The sequence below is a fragment of the Amia ocellicauda genome, chromosome 12, assembly GCF_036373705.1.
Source record: "Amia ocellicauda isolate fAmiCal2 chromosome 12, fAmiCal2.hap1, whole genome shotgun sequence".
Lineage (NCBI taxonomy): Eukaryota > Metazoa > Chordata > Actinopteri > Amiiformes > Amiidae > Amia > Amia ocellicauda.
In genome coordinates, this window is record NC_089861.1 from 344551 (window position 1) to 363553 (window position 19003).

The 19003-nt window shown below is 53.7% G+C and overlaps 1 protein-coding gene across 1 annotated transcript in view; it reads left to right on the forward strand.

Annotated features, from left to right (window-relative positions):
• The window catches only part of dchs2 (dachsous cadherin-related 2), a 37441-nt gene that overhangs the window by 9289 nt on the left and 9149 nt on the right, over positions 1 to 19003 (forward strand). The window contains exons 2-14 of the mRNA XM_066719519.1: positions 368 to 559; positions 865 to 1096; positions 5091 to 5327; positions 7303 to 8313; positions 9358 to 9545; positions 9712 to 9811; positions 9916 to 10073; positions 10255 to 11068; positions 11679 to 11918; positions 14478 to 14612; positions 14777 to 14986; positions 15201 to 16061; positions 16342 to 16455. Of these exons, the coding sequence (XP_066575616.1) occupies positions 368 to 559; positions 865 to 1096; positions 5091 to 5327; positions 7303 to 8313; positions 9358 to 9545; positions 9712 to 9811; positions 9916 to 10073; positions 10255 to 11068; positions 11679 to 11918; positions 14478 to 14612; positions 14777 to 14986; positions 15201 to 16061; positions 16342 to 16455 (4492 nt within the window). The remainder of the gene's footprint in view (positions 1 to 367; positions 560 to 864; positions 1097 to 5090; positions 5328 to 7302; positions 8314 to 9357; positions 9546 to 9711; positions 9812 to 9915; positions 10074 to 10254; positions 11069 to 11678; positions 11919 to 14477; positions 14613 to 14776; positions 14987 to 15200; positions 16062 to 16341; positions 16456 to 19003) is intronic.

Here is a 19003-nt window from a genome sequence, read left to right on the forward strand (position 1 = left end):
TCTGGCAACATTCACACATTGAAAAAAACACCGTTCTTCCCCATTCTAACAGTCCGGTCTCCAGCAGACTTTCCACTTCACCAGCACAGCCTGAACTAATGCATGGGACGGGGGACTGATGATCTCTGTCTAATCAATGACACACTCCCCACTTATCTGTTCCATTGATTGTCATGTTGTACATTTAGTTATGTTATAGCAAAGACTCTGAGACAGAGACTCACTGTTCTCTGTCTCAAAGCAGCCATAAGTCCCCCTTGTTCCCAGACTGCTCTCTGCAGCTCCACGGCCCCTGAGTCACAGTTAGCCCACAGCTTTCCTGTCCTGTCCTGTCCATCCCCACACGCTGTCTCTGCTCTCCCCACAGGTGACGGCCACGGACGGTGACAGCGGCGCATTCGGTGCAGTTCGCTACTCCCTGTATGACGGCTTCAGCAACCACGACCCGCCGCAGCTCTTCCAGATCCGGCCCGACTCCGGTGAGCTGTGTGTGTCACGGGACGTGGACAGAGATGGGGGGCTGGCCAGCCACGATGTCCTGGTCAGAGCTGAAGACGGGGTGAGGACGCCTCTAATTGTTATTGGAGCGTTATTTTCAGTAATTTAGCTACATCATGTTCAGGTTAATCAGGTACAGATTTGTGTGTCTTGTCCTGTAGTGTTAGTGTTGTGTAGGGTCAGGGTTCATACACACTCTACCTGGTGCATCAGTCCAGGCCACGCGCACACACACACACACACACACACACACACACACACACACTACACTGTCCGTGGGATGGGTAGACCAGTGCCCCAGTGTGCCGCAGGGAGAGCGTGCCATACATGTAAAGAAACGTGTGTGTGTGTGTCGTGTCCTGGCAGGGTGGGCTGAGCGCTCAGACGTATGTTCACATCAGTGTGGAGGACATCAACGACCACCGGCCCGTCTTCAACCCCGACAGCTACGTCACCAGCGTCAGCGGCCACGCGCAGCCCGGCACCGAGGTCCTGCGCGTCATCGCGGCCGACGGGGACTCGGCGGAGTTCGGCCAGGTGACCTACGAGATCGTGGCGGGCGACCTGTCGTCCCCGTTTGCCATGGACTCATCTACAGGTGAGCAGACAGGCGCCGCTTTCCAGCTGAGTGTCCCGGAGCGCGGCCGGGGCACTGAGACCGTGAAGATGCTACCTTCTCCCCTAGCCGTGCCGTGATGCTCAAGCTCAGTTGATGTGGAGGCACGGGGTGGTTTTGTTTGCCATCTTCCCACTTTGAAACTGCTGCGTGGGATAAACAGGGAGCCCTGAACATCAGCCTGCAGTGCTGTAAGAGAGTTAGCACTAAGCTGCTTCAGGCCTCACGTTAATGGGCTTTGTGCTCAGAAAGCGGTGCCAAGGACAGGTCTTAGCACAGACACCTGCAGGTGAGTGCAATTGGAGCAGGAGACCCGTGTGTAGATTTACCACATGGTATCTGCACTGATAACATGATTTGACTGGGGTTTCCTTCACTGTGTTTTACTACACTGGACTGTGAGAGTACTGCAGGGCACCGAGACACACATTTCTGAGGCATGGTGACTATGGCAGTAAAGCACAGTGAAGGCATTGTCTCAAGCATGGGAGACTGCTGCCAAGCTCCGGCACTACCACTGAAAAACATGGTAAAGTGGTAGACTCCCCAGGGTAATCCTGCGTCGGGGCAGGGTGACGGTCAGGGGCGTCCTGAATAGAAAAGCAGCTTTGGCCAAAGACAGGTCAGGAGTATCGGTAGCAAAATCCACTTCATAGGAGATCACGACACGCACACACTCACAGGGACCGGAGCTCCGCAGCGCTGACCTGAGAGATACGACACCGGTTTATGTCATCTCAGGATTTAAATAAAATGTTACGAGAAGGGTTACTAACAATAGATACCTGACATACTCGTGGTCAAGGATTAGTGCAGGTGTTAGACATGTAGCAGCCTGGGTGGGAATGTGGGAGTGGAGGAACTGGGAAGAAAAGATAAATTAAGGACGTAAGATGTACTGTTTTGGGAGATTTAGTTTTTCTTTTTTAATTCTCAGATTTTTCATGACATTCAAATAGTTTTTCAGTGTCAAACCTCAATAGTCATACAGTTTTAATTGTTAATATAAATGGCATTTATTATATTTAATTTATACATCGTTTTATTTTAGCTATAGTAGTTCTACCAAAAATGAAACTAACCAGGATGTATACATTAGAATCGGACTGTAGTCCCTGCAGTGGATCAGTTCTGCGCAGATTAAGCCTAGATTTATTTCCTGGGAGAGTCTCAGTTGGTGTGACGGAGGTCCGTAACAGGGGAAAGGACCCAGGTGGGAGTGCAGAGGGATGGTCGAACACGCAAGGGGGTCGAGAGCCAGCTAGAGGAACAAAGAAGGCTGGACAGAGTCGTGGTTGGGGTTTCAAACAGAGGGTCAGGCGATCAGGTGCAGAGCAGAGAACCCAGGAGTCGAAGATCAGGGTAAACATGCACGGGTCATACACAGATAGGGCAAACTAGAGAGATACATGCTCAGCGTTGATACAGAAAGTATGAAGGAAATGGGAACAGGGAGCCGGCTAAGCACAACTAATATTCTGGTGATAGTGACATCTGCAGGCGAATCGTGGGAAGATGGGAAATGTTGGTGTATTTCTATTATGTTTGAGTTGATTTGTTTGCTTTTAATTATCAAGTAAAATTTATTATCCTAGACAAAGCACAAATACATCTGCTGTCTGCTGGAGAAATGCCTTCATTATCCCAGCAGCCCTGTAGAAACCACTGCCCTTTCATAACTAAATGAAAGTGTGTATTATGTGTATTAAGTGTATTTTTCCATAGTTTGTCCTTATGCTCACAGTCCAAGCCTGGCGATGGTTTCCACTCAAAACACAGACATGTTCGTCGCTGCTCAAGCATCGTCCAGGCATTAAGCTGGGATTAATTACTGCTAATCAAAAGGCTTTAACGGCTGCATAGTCCTCCCTCTCTGGCCAGGGGTGCAGTCTGGGTTTCGACACAATCCTGTCGCTGTGTTGATTGGGCAGCAGATGTTATGCATTGTACAGGGGTATTAGTCAGGTTATTATCAAGACGTGTCAGATTTGTCCAGCCTGCAGCCCTGGTGCTTCAGTCAGCCCAGATAGTTTGTAGTGAGGAGTATGAATTGTGTTGCAGCTGATTAAAACAACAGCAACAGTGTAGTGGTTTGTTGTGTAAACAGGCTTCTCTAACCCTCCACCCCTCAGAGGTGACCCACAGATTAGCACTGTAACCCCTCAGACACGCGGCCTCCTTCAGCAGCAGGGCGCTATATTAACTGCTCTAATGACAGGCGACTGTAAACTTCACTGATGGCCCCGTGTCATCCTTGTGCTTCTGTACCAGAGGAGTCGTCGTTTGTATGATAGTGCCAGAGGTTTGATTGTTGACTGGGATCCTCACTGTAACACAATAAGATAAATGTGACAAACCTTGGCATGCATAAACAACTGAGCCGCCCTAAGAGGAGTGATGTCTTATCACTTGAAGACAGCATGGATCTGTCATAACGGTTTTGCAAAGTTTCTTAACGTGGATCAAATTTCAGTTGAGAGACCAAAATGAAACCTAAACATTTAAAACCCTCCTCTATTCCCACTTGGTCAATCTTGGCTACTAATTTATCTGTTAACTAACAGTGCCATTCGCACGTATCGTTTGGTTGGAGGAAAAGGGAATAACCGTCAAGTCACAAACTAGTCTCTCAAATGTGTGAAATAATGATTGTAGACTTTTTTTTCTACAAAGACAACCAAGCCATTGTCTGCAGAATAACGTTCCCCTAATATCCCAGTTAGGGATGAGCCATCTGTGTTTCTCAATAACCTGCCTGAGTTCGGGAATTAGGAGGTTCTTATAGATTTTAGATAATTCATCTGACTGTCAGATTTTAAGGGAAATTTAGGTGACAAAACTAGCCGGAGTTCGGCCATCTGTGCCGTGTTTGCAGCTCAGGGTGTTGCTCTCAGGGAGGCCGGCGGAGCAGAGGGGTCCTAGTGATCATCTCCACAGGCACGCGTGTCCCAGACACTCAGGGGTGAAGCTAGAGGCCCGCAATGAACGGATAGATCAATTAAACATCTAAACTCAATTCTCTGCTAGTTTTAATTAGGATGTCTGTCTCTTCTTCCCTCCCAGGGCCACAGCCAGTTTTAAGGAGCTGTGTAATTCTGTCTGATGTCTGTAAACCCATGTCTCATATCAAAGCTAATCTGCTCTCCGGTTTTCATCTGCTTTCAATTCCAGGGCCTGTTTTGTTTTGAGTCCTTTAAATAATTTTAGAATATATATATATATATATATATATATATATATATATATATATATATATATATATATATATATATATATAGAGAGAGAGAGAGAGAGAGAGAGAGGGAGAGAGAAATAGGGAGGGAGGGAGGAGGGAGAGGGATGTTGCATTTCATCGCACATCAGTCACACTCCTATATTCTAGTCAAGCCTGTTTGTTGTAGAGCAGCAGGGCTCTGTAGATTAGACAGATAGACAGAGAGACTCGTTACCTCTGATTGGCTGTTAGCTCCAGTCTTCTGTCGACCTCTCGGTGCTCAGTGTCGGACCCAGCAGTAGCAGGCCGTGTCCTGAAGCCGGCCCAGTCCGTCTGCAGCACGTCTGAGCCGGGGCTGTGGGCGTAACTCACTCCACAGGAGGCAGGAGGAGACGCTGCCCAGATAAATACTCTGCACCCTCTCGGCCAATAGGAAAGCAGCACATCTGTCCCATCTCTTGACACACCTGTCCCTCTGATGGACAGAGTAGACTGTACAGGGCCCCCCCCGCAGTGAGACACTACACACACACACGACAAGCACTGAAACACTGAGCTGCACATTTAAAGGGATATAGAGTCCCTGAAAAGCATCTGTTTAGTAATAACCAACATGTAGAGAGTCCACATGGCTGTCACACGCTTGACTCTGAGCCGGGCGTCCCGTGCTGCGGTGAGGGCGCGCTCAGTGCGTGTGTGGAGTATCTGTGCTGTTTCAGGTGTGTCGGGAGAGATGACCAGAGATCTGTGCTTCCCCCTCAGGCGTCCTCTACCTGACCTCGACCCTCAGCCACCTGGGCGCCTCAAGCGTGAAGCTGTCCGTCTCTGCGCGGGACGGGGGTGGGCAGCTCAGTCCGGCCCCCGCCTCCATCACTGTGCACATCCTGCGCAGCGGCCTGGAGCCCGCTGTGTTTGACCGGCCACGCTACTCCTTCTCCGTGCCCGAGGACGCTGCCCCGGGGACCAGCGTCGGCACTGTGAGGGCCACCAGCCCGGCCAGTGAGTGCCGTGTTTCTTTTGGGGGGTAGAGGTTCTACAGGTGTAGTCTGAGCAGGTGTGTCTGGAGGCCTGTGGTCCATGGTGTTTCCCAGCTCTCTGACAGTGGCTCTAATGGGGCAGTAACAGGCTGAATCAGGATGTTAAAGATCTCAGAACCCAGATGAAGGTCGCTGGCCGGCGGGGCAAGAGTCTGGCCAGCGGGGTGTGACGCGGGCGCGGCCATGAGAGGAGCTCAGGGTGTGGAAGGTGGTGGAACAAGCTGCCAAGGTTCACAGGATTACGTGGCTTTGGAGTTTGTGTCAAGCCGGCCTCATCTCCTTTGTGCCGCAAGTGAATGAGATTAGGGGTTAAGCACCCTGGAGTTGGCCAACGGTAGGAGAGAGGAGCGCTCCTCTGAGAATCTCGTTTAGAAGCTTCAAGGTGATTTTACCATCTCGCTCATCGGGGCCATCTGTGCCACCCTGGGACTTTAAAGACTTCTTTGTGGACTTACTGCCCCCATAACTTCTCGACCTGCTCCTCCTACACAGGAACCGACAAACCTCCCCGACGCAGAGTCTCTGAGCGGTGTGTGGGGTGTGACAGCTGCCGTCCCTTTGAAGGCTTCATTGTCTCAAGCACATCTCAGAGGCCTGCGTCAGGGTTGAACCAATTACACATTTCTTGACGTGTTCCTGTACTTATTTTTGGTGGACCACATGCACATGCATGCACGCACACACACGTGCACACACAGCAATTGAAAGGCAGAAGACACTGTCCTTCTCTGAGCAGTTTGATATCCCTGCGCTTCGGTCAGTCAATCAACACATCATTATCAATACAGTTCAATGGCTCAAGATAGAGAACAGAGAGAGAGAGAGACACGTGTCTTAGAGGAGACACATGGTCCCTGGTTCTCCTCGTATCTCAGCGATGGAGGTGGTGCAGTGCAGGGATATAGGTGAAGGTGGTCCTCTTCTGAAGGTTTGAGCCACATTGTGCATCAGAGCTGTGTTTTGGGCCAAGGCTAGGGTTGGGCTCCCCCGTGGTCTCAGACTTCTGTTCAGGTTAGTGGTGCGTTTCTCCGGAGCTAACCAAGACGTGTGGTTTCAGGCCGAGTGCAGCTTCAGATTCGTGGTGTGGCAGCCGTAGTCTTCCCTCACCCCTCTCCTCTCTCTCTGATAGACGGCCCTGTGTTGTGAATGGTACACTAACTGCACAGCGCTGTGACTTGAGCCATTTCCCCTCTGATCTGATTACCCCTGCTCACTGCCAGGACGCCTCCACCAAGATAGGAGGGAGTGGAGAAAACAAAAGAGTCAGAGAGCCAGTGATCTGCTATTGTTCACCACCATCTGCGCCAAACCGTCATTTCCCTGTTTGGTTAGAGAGGCGAGCGATTTATGTCACTTTTTCACCAGCTTAGGGCCTGACAGCCTTGTTTACTAAACCGCCAGTCATTTTCAACAGCTTAGGACCGCTGGGTTTAGACAGTCGTTTGAGGTGGATGCTTGATTAGCAGATTAACCCCTTGAGTCCAAGCAGAGCCATGCAGGAACGGCCTCAGGGGCAAGCCAAGCCTCTTGAGCTCAGACAGGAAGATCCCCAGGTCAGAGAACAGGCACACACCACCCAATCAGGGCAAAGGACAGCTGCCAGGGTGCATGCTGGGAAACATTAGTTCATTGACAAATTACACTGACCCGTGCTGGAAATATGTGAGCGTGGCTTTTCAGCCTGACCTATCTGAGACACACCTCCGAACCCCGAGTCCACACAGCCCAACTGCAGAGTGCTCGGCACTCTTACGTCAGAGTACAATATAAAAACCATGCAGACAATGCAGAATTGTTCACGTGTAGTTGTTGATACGCTCCTGCTCATTGTCTCGCTATGAACACACTGTTGATACACTCCAGGCTATGATCTGTGTATGCAGTGAGCGTGCCTTACCCCAGTGAGTGGGATCTGACCCCTGTTCCTCCCTCTGCAGACTCCCTGGAGTCCCTGTCCTACCGCATCTCCTCAGGGGACCCCCTCGGCCTGTTCTCCATCCACCCCCAGTCTGGTGTCCTCAGCACGCGCCGGCCGCTGGACCACGAGGCACGGCCGTCCCTCAGCCTGGTGCTGCAGTGCCAGAGCGGCTCGTCCCCGGCCTACAGCAGCACGGAGGTCCACGTCTCTGTCAGCGATGTCAACGACAACCCGCCCGTATTCCTGCCGGTGGCCGAGTCCATCTCGGTGACCCAGGGCACAGCACCGGGTGCGGTGCTGTACGTGGCCCATGCCCACGACCGCGACAGCGGCACCAACGGCAGGGTGCGCTACTTGCTACGGGGGGGTGACTCCGCGGCGTTCGCCATAGACCCCCGCCTGGGCACCCTGACCCTGGTGCACAGCCTCCCCCCGGACGGCCCGCCGCGCTATGGCCTGACCATCGTGGCCGAGGACGAGGGCGCCCCCCCGCTGAGTGCCACAGTGGGCCTGTCGGTGAGTGTGGAGCGGGCCGCGCCGGACGCTCTGGCCTTCGAGACGCTGGTGTACCAGGTGGAGATCGGCGAGAGCACCCCCCCCGAATCCCGCATCATCCAGGTCCGGGCCCACGGCCGATGGCCCCACAGCCCGCCCAGCCTGTCCTACTCCCTGCGGCCCGACGCTGGGGCCGCACCATTCGATATCCAGGCGGAGAGCGGCTGGTTGTTCCTGCGCCGGGCTCTGGACTTCGAGGCGTCCCGGGGCGTGCGTTTCAGCGTGGTGGCCTCGGCCCGGGAGGGGGGGGTGGCGCTGTTCGCCACGGCCACGGTGCTGGTGAAGGTGCTGGACGAGAATGACAACGCGCCCGTGTTCCCGCGGGACGCATACTTCTTCACTGTGCAGGAGGGCCCCGTCCCGCACGGCCTGGTCGGCACCGTGGCCGCCTCCGACCGGGACTCCGGCAGGAACGCCCAGCTCTCCTACATCTTGCTGTCGGACGGGAAACACTTCCGCATCGACTCCAAGACCGGTGAGCGATGGGGCGGGATTCCTCTCACCTACTGATCTCTGCAGTGCTGTAGTGGACTGCGTGTCTGCCCTGTGTGTGTCTGTGCTGTGTGTGTATGTGTGCAGTGTTGTGTGTGTGTGTACTGTGTTGTCTGTGCTGTGTTGTGTGTGCTGTGCTGTGTGTCTGTCCTGTGTGTGCTGTGTCCTGTGTGTTTGTGTGCAGTGTTGTGTGTGTGTGCTGTGTGTGTATGTGTGCAGTGTTGTGTGTGTGTGTGTGTGTGTGTCTGTGCTGTGTCCTGTGTGTTTGTCTGCAGTGTTGTGTGTGCTGTGTCCTGTGTGTTTGTCTGCAGTGTTGTGTGTGTGCTGTGTGTGTGTGTGTGTCTGTGCTGTGTGTGTGTACTGTGTTGTGTGTGCTGTGTTGTGTATGCTGTGCTGTGTGTGCTGTGTTGTGTGTGCTGTGTTGTACTGTACTGCACTGTGTGCTGTATTAACTGTGTGAGATGTTCTGTAGTGTTGTATAATGAGGTGAGGTGAGGTGAGGTACTGAGCTGTGAGTGCCATTCTGTACTGACTGTCCTGTCCTGTGTCTCCCGTGTTGCGCTGTGTCTCTTGTCCTGTGGTTTCCCGTGCTGCGCTGTCTCCTATCCTGTGTCTCCCGTGCTGCGCTGTGTCTCCCGTGCTGTGCTGTCTCTCTGTCCTGTGTCACCCGTGCTGCGCTGTGTCTCCCGTCCTGTGTCTCCCGTGCTGTGCTGTCTCTCTGTCCTGTGTCTCCTGTGCTGCGCTGTCTTTCCTGTCCCTTGTCTCCCGTGCTGTGCTGTGTCTCCTGTCCTGTGTCTCCCGTGCTGTGCTGTGTCTCCTGTCCTGTGTCTCCCGTGCTGTGCTGTGTCTCCTATCCTGTTTCTCCCGTGCTGCGCTGTGTCTCATGTGCTGCGCTGTGTCTCCCGTCCTGTGTCTCCCGTGCTGTGCTGTGTCTCCTGTCCTGTGTCTCCCATGCTGTGCTGTGTCTCCTGTCCTGTGTCTCCCGTGCTGCGGTGTGTCCCTCTGTCCCGTGTCTCCCGTCCTGCAGGCGAGATCATTAACTGGGTGGCTCTGGACCGCGAGCTGCAGCCGCACCACTCCCTGACTGTGCTGGTGACGGACCACGGCCTCCCGCGCCTCAACGCCAGCGTGGCCGTCCACATCCTCGTCACCGACGTCAATGACAACCCGCCGCAGTTCACCCGCCTGTCTGCCGCCAGGGAGCTCACGGCACAGGTGAGCACCGCCAGGGTCTGCGCTTCGGGGGTCCCGTCTCTGTCCACACAACAGCTCCATCTAGTGGACGCCTCTAGACATGCCCTTCTCTGCACATACGATCCCGGTGTGGTGAGTGTCCTGCGCTGTCTCCCCTCTGAGTCACCGCCTGTCCCCTCTCTGTCAGGTGTGGGCTGGCCAGCCTGCCGGCACGGTTGTTGCCACCCTGTTTGCCAAGGACTTCGACTCTGGAGACAACGGGACCGTCCTGTACACGCTGAGTTCAGGTACGCTGCTTCAAAGAGTTTTGGGGGGTGAGATCTCATCACCAACACCGTGGGCAGCGCGGTCCTGACAGATACTCACCCCCGTGTGCCTGTTGTTCCTGCAGAGGATGGGCCGGGGCATTTCCACATCGACGGCAGCACCGGAGAAATTAAGACGACGGACAGGTTTTCCCAGCGACCCAGAGCTCAGTACAGCCTATCGGTGATGGCCAGAGACGCCGGGTCGCCCCCCCTGCAGCAGAGCGCCCTGGTGCACATACAGGTACCTGTCCGCTGCAGACGCACTTCTCATCAGGCGATTATAGTGGTAGCATATGATCTGGGAGTTGGGGAAGGGGCTTCTCAGAGAGAGGGCTGCTTTGCTGAAGGAAGGTTTGGTGTTCAGGCTGCAGACGGCTGACCCTCACGCTCTGCTCTGACTGACTGTGCTGCGTCTCCTGCAGGTGCTGCCGAACTCCGACCAGGGGCTCCTGCGCTTCTCCGTGAGAGAGGACTCCAAGCCTGGCACAGTAATCGGATCAGCGCGGTTCCCCGAGGCCCGTGGCGGGGACTTCGTCTACGCCATCGCGGAGGGCGACGGGAGTGTCCACTTCGGGATCGACGGCTCCTCGGGGGACCTGTACCTCTCCCACGAGCTGGACTACGAGACGGCCTCCCACTACCTGCTCAAGGTGGTGGCAGAGGACCGCGGCCAGGCCCCCATGCTCAACGCTTCGGTGTTCGTTAGCGTCGCCGTAGAGGACGTCAATGACCACGCGCCCTGGTTCCCTGGTGACGTGCTGGTGTTTGGGGTGGAGGAGAACCTGCCCGTCAGCACCGCGGTCTACACCTTCAAGGCCAACGACGGGGACGGTAGCTTGGCCAACAGCGTCCTGCGCTACTCCCTCACCTCCAGCAGCCCAACGGAGACCCCCTTCCTCCTGGACCCCCTCACGGGGACCCTCAGCACCGGCGCCACCATCGACCGCGAGGAGGTGGACAGCTGGGTGCTGACCGTGATGGCCACCGACCAGGCGGCGGACCCCCAGAAGCGCCGCCACGCCTCTTTGACCACACGCATCGCCGTGCTGGACCGGAACGACAACGCCCCCAGCTTCGTGTCCGCCAGCGTGGCCCAGGCTGTGGAGGATGCCCGGCCTGGGTCTCTGGTCCACCACGTCATCGCCAGGGACCGGGACTTGGGACAGAACGGCAGGGTGGCCTACAGAATCCTGTCGGGTAACGAGAAGGGAGTCTTCGCCCTGGAGGAAACAACAGGTACCCGGCCGTGCGGTTTGTGGGGCTCGTAGGGTCTGTATCGGACCTGGGTTTTGCACAGAATGTTCGTATGGTTGGGTTCAGCCTGTGCATCGAGGTGAGGCCTTCGAATCGCAGCCTTTACTCAGTCAGTTCAAAGCAGTGCAATGCTGCCCGTCTGTGACCTGTGTTGACTGGAGCTGCGCTTTGATTAGAGTCTCTCACCTCAGTGAACAGGAATCTGTACAGACACATCTGGCCCACAGTCTGACAGTCGGACACACTCTGCACGTCTTCTGCTTCATGTGCTCTATGTCTTGTTTTTTCTGCTGTGCACAATGCAGCACAATGCAGTGCAGAACCACAGACACTGAGTCACACACCCAGCCCCAGCTCAAATACACACATCTGTAACACAAACACGGACACAGAGCCTCTGACCAATTCAGAGAGTTCCATGAAAGTGCAAAAATAAGTATTTGGGTGTCCTGTGTTGGTGTGGCATGTTTATATTGGGAATGGCTTTCGCTTCCTATGAGTGGGTGCGTGTGTCTGTTGGTGATCGGCAGCCCCCGCCACACAGCTCTGTCCTGTCCTGTGCTCACAGTGCACCGTCCTTTTCGTCCCGCAGGGCTGCTGTCCCTGGCCTCCACTCTGGACTACAAGGTGGACGGCTTCTTCTCTCTGGTCATCCAGGCGCGGGATGGCGGGACCCCCCCACTCTCATCCTCTCAGACACTGCGGGTGACTGTGGTGGACGTGAACGACGAGGCGCCGGTCTTCCAGCAGAGCGTCTACAGAGCCACCGTCCCCGAGAACCAGCCGCCGGGCACGCTGGTGGTCAGGGTGGCAGCGATCGACGGGGACTCGGGTGCGCGGCTGGGGGGATGTGGGTTTGGCACAGGAGACTCTCTGTGGTTTTCCATCAGGGGGAAAGATGTAAACAAGCTGGTCTAGCAGGGACTCATGAAACCTCATCTGAGCCTCTGAGGTTGAGTCCGAACAACAATACATCGGAGCGACTCGCCTGACCATGTTTATCTAACCGACATGGGCAAGGGACAAACAACCACGGCCCCCCTGTCACATGACTGCAGCCCACGTTTTACTTACAGTTTACTCGTGACTGTGTGCTTTAGATGGAGAAATGCAGTCAAGGGTAAAGCAAATTACAATAAGATTACACAGATAGTATAGAAAAAAATCACAGTAATAAATTAAATAAATGAATAACACAATTTAAATGAGCCAGGAAACCAGGACCAATGAGAAACCACAGCTGTCACAGTCAGTACCGTCACTGAGCTGGGCTGTGAGAGTCTGGCCCATCAGGCGCTTCTCATGGTATTTAACATTGTAGTGTTGGTCTTAAAAAGAGAAATGGGATGTGAGGCAGAAACAACAGCGCAGACGTCAGTGAAGAGGAAAAGAGGCCGCCTCCGTGAGGAGCGTCGAATGGCTAGTAAAGGGGGAGTCCACTTTCAGTCTGGTTCGTCTCACTTTGCCCTGAGTGTGTATTGCCTATTAAAGTAAATTGTGATGAAACCTCATTCCTAACGATATAGCTATAGATCGAATGATAAGCACAACCTGGGTTGTTTGCAGATAACACAGATTATTTACTTAATTTCTTAGCTATACGCGTCCCATTTTAGCAGATGGTCTAATCAATACGTGGGATGGAAACCGAGCTGCACCCCTCTGCTCTGGAGCCGTGCCGGGCTTTACCCCGCTGCTCCTCCAGGTGGCAGCACCAGCACATGCTGGCAGAGGGAGAAAGACTTAACTCTCGGACCGCTGGAGGGAAACCGCTGGGTTCTGTGTTTTATATTATTATGGGCAGCTAAACGCAGGACAATGGTTCATCTACAGGGGCAGCAAAGGGGCAGAAATACACAATATACCTGAACAGCACACAGGCGTTGTGAATCTCGACTCTCTGGTTCTTGCGCTGTTTCAGTTATAAGACATGAAGTAGTTGGAATGAAGGGAAGTTGTCTCTAAAGGGGAGCGCTGTGAGAAAGTACACCGTGAGTCGCTGAGTCGGCCGTTCTGTTCATTCTCCTCTCCTTCCCTGCTGTAAGCCTGTAATCCTGCCTCTTATCTACGGGAATGATCTCTTACGATGCAAATTCACTTCTGAACGTTGTTTCTCTTAAAAATATTGTCATTCTCCTCGGCTTGGTGCAGTATCGATGTCCCTGCCAGCTGACATTCCTTAGGGGAGCAGTGGCCAAAAACAGCAGCACCCCCCCACCGGAGACAGTCTCTAACACAGGCCATCTGCGCCGGCCCAGTGTGTGTTTTCATCTGTCACTTCCCTCAGTCCCACAATCCCCAGGGGCTCCCTGACCCCGGGGTGGCAGAGATTGATTCTGTGTGACAGTCTGTGTTTACAAATATAAACACACATTATATAAGTAGCGTGAGGTCAGATCACCTGCTCGGATTCGCACCGCCAGGCCAGCCTGCCGCTCCCCTGCCCGAAAGGGTGTGAACACGGGACCGGGTTCAGCGCTGATGACATCACACTGGAGCATTGAGCCCCCCTCGCTTATGTTTCCTGTCAGGAGCTGGTTTCTGCTGCTTAGACATAAAAGCCTCGGGTCACAGGCATGCAGTGTGCGGTTTGAGGGCAGGATTGAGTCTTGGTTTGGTCTCTGTCCGGGCAGGAGTCCCATGAGAGGAGACGGAGCTGAATGGTTGTTCTGTTTCCTGGTGTTTGAGTTGTACTGTGTGTTCGGTGGGATTCCCACCTGTCCCCCTAGCTGTGGAGCAACATTTCGGTCCCAGGCGCTGCCCACGCTGAGCTGCGCACCCCTGTCCCAAAGGGAGGGGAGAACGATGACAATCTAAGCCAGACCACTGGGCAATCGCCAGACATCAGGACTGGCCTAGGGCTGCAGCTCAGTGGATGGCACTGCTGTGGCAGGCCGTCCAGCCTGTCGCTCGCTGGGACCCTTTTCTCATCGAGACCTTGAGAGACCTGCCGAGGAGCCGAGCGCTGACCCAACCTGACTCAGCATCGTTACTGCTCATTCATAGCGCTGTACTCCCAGGCACGGGACTGCTCTCTCTCTCTCTGGCATGGCAAGAGGGCACTGGTGTTGCCAAAGTGTTTACATGATTCCTTCTACAAAACAGAAATGATAAAACACACAGTAGTCCAGTAAATAAACACTAATTAGGCAGCACTGTGGAGTAGTGGTTAGGGCTCTGGATCCATGACTGGAAAGTTGTGTGGGGCAGTGCTGTTGTACTCTTGAGCAAGGTGCTTCACTTAGATTGCTCCAGTAAAATACCCAGCTGTATAAATGGGTACAAATGTAAGTTGCCCTGGATAAGAGCGTCAGCTAAATGACAAAAAAATAATACAGACAATACATATCAAGCGTCTTCATGTGACTGTCTCCTTGTGTGTGTCTGACAGAGCCGAACGCTGCTGTGTGCTACAGCCTGCTGCCTGGGCCCGGGTTCGAGTCCTTCAGCATCAACTCGCACTCTGGAGAGATCAGCACAGCCGCAGCCCTGGACAGAGAGCGGCAGCCTCACTTCACCCTGAGAGGTAAGACCACGGCACGGCATCGCAGATACATCGGTTAAGGAAAGAATGGAATTGACTTGGTGTGTGTGTCAGTTCATGATTGAAATCACTGATCACCATCAATACGAAAGGAAACGTCGTGCCTCTGACCACTGGTCTGTGTCTGTGTCCGCTCTCCCTGGCAGTGCTGGGTCGAGATAGCGGAGTCCCGGCCCTCTCCAGCACCGCCACGGTCCTGTGCTCCATCCTGGATGAGAACGACAGCTCCCCCGAGTTCACACTGCCCTCCCTGGTGGTGCGTGTCCCGGAGAACCAGCCGCCCGGCGTCATCCACCTGGCACAGGCCTCTGATGGCGACGCTGGCGAGAACGGCACCCTGGAGTACCGCATCTCAGGTGGGCAGGCGTGGATACGGCACTGTTTACACTGTTTAGCATCTGTGTGCTGTGTGGGGGAGACCAGGTACTTCAGTTTTAACACGCATGTGCTGAGCTGTACTGTGGTGTCCTCATGGCTCAGATTGTTATTTACTGTAGTCCAATGTGGATCCAGCAGCGCTACTCTGCTGTCGGCGGAGGTGCCTGTGACTCTGCGTCTCTATCCCCTCAGGTGACGATTTCGGAGGTGGTTTCGTTGTCAATGCCACGACGGGGGCGGTGTCAGTGACCCGGGAGCTGGACCGGGAAGAGCAGGACAACTACACTCTGGTGATCGAGGCCTGGGATGGGGGGGATCCTCGCCGGAGCTCCACGGCCACACTGCTGGTCCATGTGCTCGATGAGAACGACAACAGCCCGACGTTCGGTCGGCAGCAGTACCGCGTGTCGGTCAGCGAGGGGCTGCCGCTGGGGGCAGAGGTGCTGTGGCTCAGCGCTAGTGACCCGGACGAGGGCCCCAACGGTCGCGTGTCCTACTCCCTCACCGGTGACATGCTGGGCACGTTCACCGTGGACAGTGTGTCCGGCCAGGTCAGGACCGCGCGGCCGCTAGACCGGGAGAGCCGGGCCCAGTACGTGTTCCGGGCGGTGGCGATGGACGGCGGCGCGCAAGGCCCCCGCAGCAGCACGGTCAGCGTCATGGTGCACCTGGACGACGTCAACGACAACGCGCCGCAACTCCTGCAGAACCTCGTGCGCGGCTTCCTCTCCGCCCACACCATGCCCAACCAGACCGTGGCCACCGTGCGGGCGGACGACAGTGACCTGGGCCGCAACGGGGAGGTGCTGTTCTGCCTGGCGCAGCCCGACCCCTTGTTCGAAATCCATCCCCGCACTGGGGACGTGTGGCTGAAGAGCCCCCTGCCGCCCGGGTACTACGGCACCAGGCTGCTGCAGGTCATCGCGGCGGACCAGGGTGAGCCAGCGCTGTCCTCCACCGGCCTGGTGCTGCTGCACCTAAGGGGCGAGGAGCCGGCACTGTGGTTCACAGAGACCGAGTACGAAGCCACCATCCCTGAAAACAGCAAAACCGGTAAGACTCTGCAGCAAATCATAATTTCTAAAACTCAAATTGCTTACGTGAAATGTCCTGTATCCACCTTTAAAAATAGAAGGGCAGTAATTGGGGTGAATAAATCATGCTGTTGAAATGCCTGCCAGCTTCTTCTCTCGGTTGAAAGTCACGCTGGAGTCGAATGTAATGTCCGGCATGATTGCAGATGGTGGAGCAGGTGCAGTGTATTATGGGAAGTTGGGATGTGTGTTCTGCACACGGAAGCTGTATCATCTGTCTCTCTGTTGTTTGTCTCTAGGCTCGCTGGTTGTGACCGTAGCCACTCAGGACCAGGGCTCAGGGAGGAGGGGAGTCAGGTACAGCATCCTCAGCGGCAATGAAGACGGGGCCTTCGCTCTGAATCCTCACACTGGTGAGTCTGTGCACAGCGGAGGTATCACACTTCCAAATAACACGAAAGCGTGCCCTCCCCTCACTGGAGTAAACCTCCGGGACAGTGTTTCCATCCGCTGTGACCACCGTGAGCTGCCTGGAGAGCCCTCGGGTCTCTCCACTGTCTCCTTCATTGCTGTTCCTCGGGAACTCCACGCACGCTTCCTATTGATGCTGTTTCTCTTTCATACGCAGCCAGAACCCTGCCTCTGACAAACAATGAAAATTAACACAACTGTTGTAATCCTCCGATCAGTTTTCCACACAAGCAATTCTTCTTTCAGTTGCAGTTTGCGCAGCCGGCATCCAAGTCCCTGTGGACTGCGTTGTTGAAGCGGCTTGGTTGCGGTCGTCTGCGCAGGGTGCTCGAGCCAAGTGGGCTGCAGAGGCCTGGAAAGCAGGGAGCTTCGCTGTGGGTCAGAGCATTCGCTGGGGTCTCGCTCGGATGCTGTAGACTCTGTCTGTTGTAGAAGAGTATATACACCGATCAGCCATAACATTATGAGCACTGACAGGTGAAGTGAATAACACTGATAATCTCGTTATCATGGCACCTGTCAGTGGGTGGGATATATTAGGCAGCAAGTGAACATTTTGTCCTCAAAGTTGATGTGTTAGAAGCAGGAAAAATGGGCAGTGTAAGGATCTGAGCGACTTTGACAAGGGCCAGATTGTGATGGCTAGACGACTGGGTCAGAGCATCTCCAAAACTGCAGCTCTTGTGGGGTGTTCCCGGTCTGCAGTGGTCAGTACCTATCAAAAGTGTCCAAGGAAGGAAAAGCGGTGAACCGGCGACAGGGTCATGGGCGGCCAAGGCTCATTGATGCACGTGGGGAGCGAAGGCTGGCCCATGTGGTCCGATCCAACAGACGAGCTACTGCAGCTCAAATTGCTGAAAAAGTGCATCGCAGTTTGTTGCGTATGGGGCTGTGTAGCCACAGACCAGTCAGGGTGCCCATGCTGACCCCTGTCCACTGCCTACAATGGGTACGTGAGCATCAGAACTGGACCACGGAGCAATGGAGGAAGGTGGCCTGGTCTGATGAATCACAAGTTCAAGGTGTTGACTTGGCCTCTAAATTCCCCAGATTTCAATCCAATCGAGCATCTGTGGGATGTGCTCGACAAACAAGTCCGATCCATGGAGGCCCCACCTCGCAACTTACAGGACTTAAAGGATCTGCTGCTAACGTCTTGGTGCCAGATACCACAGCACACCTTCAGAGGTCTAGTGGAGTCCATGCCTCGATGGGTCAGGGCTGTTTTGGCGGCAAAAAGGGGACCTTCACAATATTAGGCAGGTGGTCATAATGTTATAGCTGATCGGTGTATATATACACTATAGATATCATTCCTGTTGCCGTGCAGATACCTGTTGTGTTGCAGTGATTCTGGCAGACATGGTATTGGCCGTTTCTGTGACATTCGTTGTCCTTGTCTCTCACTTCTTGAACCATCCATTCAAAGGACCTGTTGATCGTCCTCACCGCCATTTTGTGTTGGAAAGACAAATTATTATTATTTTTAGTAACATTTTCTTGTTAATTTTTGTGTTTATGAAAACTCGCACTAATTGAATTTATTTATGACTCTGTTTATTAATCTAACCTCACTCTGGTGCAAAGCGAGGAATAACTGTAGGCATTCAAGACAGAAAACAGGAGACACTTCTTCACACAGAGAGGCGTCACAATCTGAACAAACTCACCAGCGATGTGGCTGAAGAGACAATTTGGGAACATTCAAAAACAGACTGGATAGGATCCTTGATCACTTAGTTATTAATGGACACCAAACAAGCACTATGGGATGAATGGGCTCCTCTCGTTGGACACTGTCTCATGTTCTTTTATACAGTCCTTTGTGCAGTGATTTTAAATCATCAATATTAGTGTTTGTGTTTTAAGCAGTTTGAGTGATTATTTCCTCATTCTGTTTATCAGCAAATAAACTGCACTTTAGTTATTTATTTATTAATGTTTGTTTCTATGTTGGATTTATGAGTGGTGCATCATATTAATCTGATGTTTAAAGACATTACAGCTCCTCAGTAAACAAACGTGGCCACAGCGCAGCACTGTTAGAGCACAGGGTCAGTGTCCGTGATGGAGGGCTGCTGCTGTCAGCGTCTGCTCTGCCCCCCCTGCCTCGACAGCTGCACAAATAAAACCAGCTCTGTAGCTGAGCATGTTATTTTATTCTCTATTATAAAGTAGACTTATGGTGAGTCAAGTTGTATTATTTATAACTTCATATTAAGGTTACCGTGGTATTTGTGCTTAAGGTTGTCGTGCTGTGGAAATCGTCCCGTCCCTAAAGGGTCTGATGCTCTTTCGATTACTCTGGGCTGCACTGTGTCAATGAGGTATTTCCTGTACTGACACACCTGCTTCACTGATCCAAACGATGGTACCCAAGTCTTCACCAGTTTCTCTTCTGCAATGATACGAGTTTTGCGAGATGTGAGTGGGAACTTAGTTGCGTTCGGCCCCTCCACACACACAGCACCAAGGGCCCCGAGGATGCAG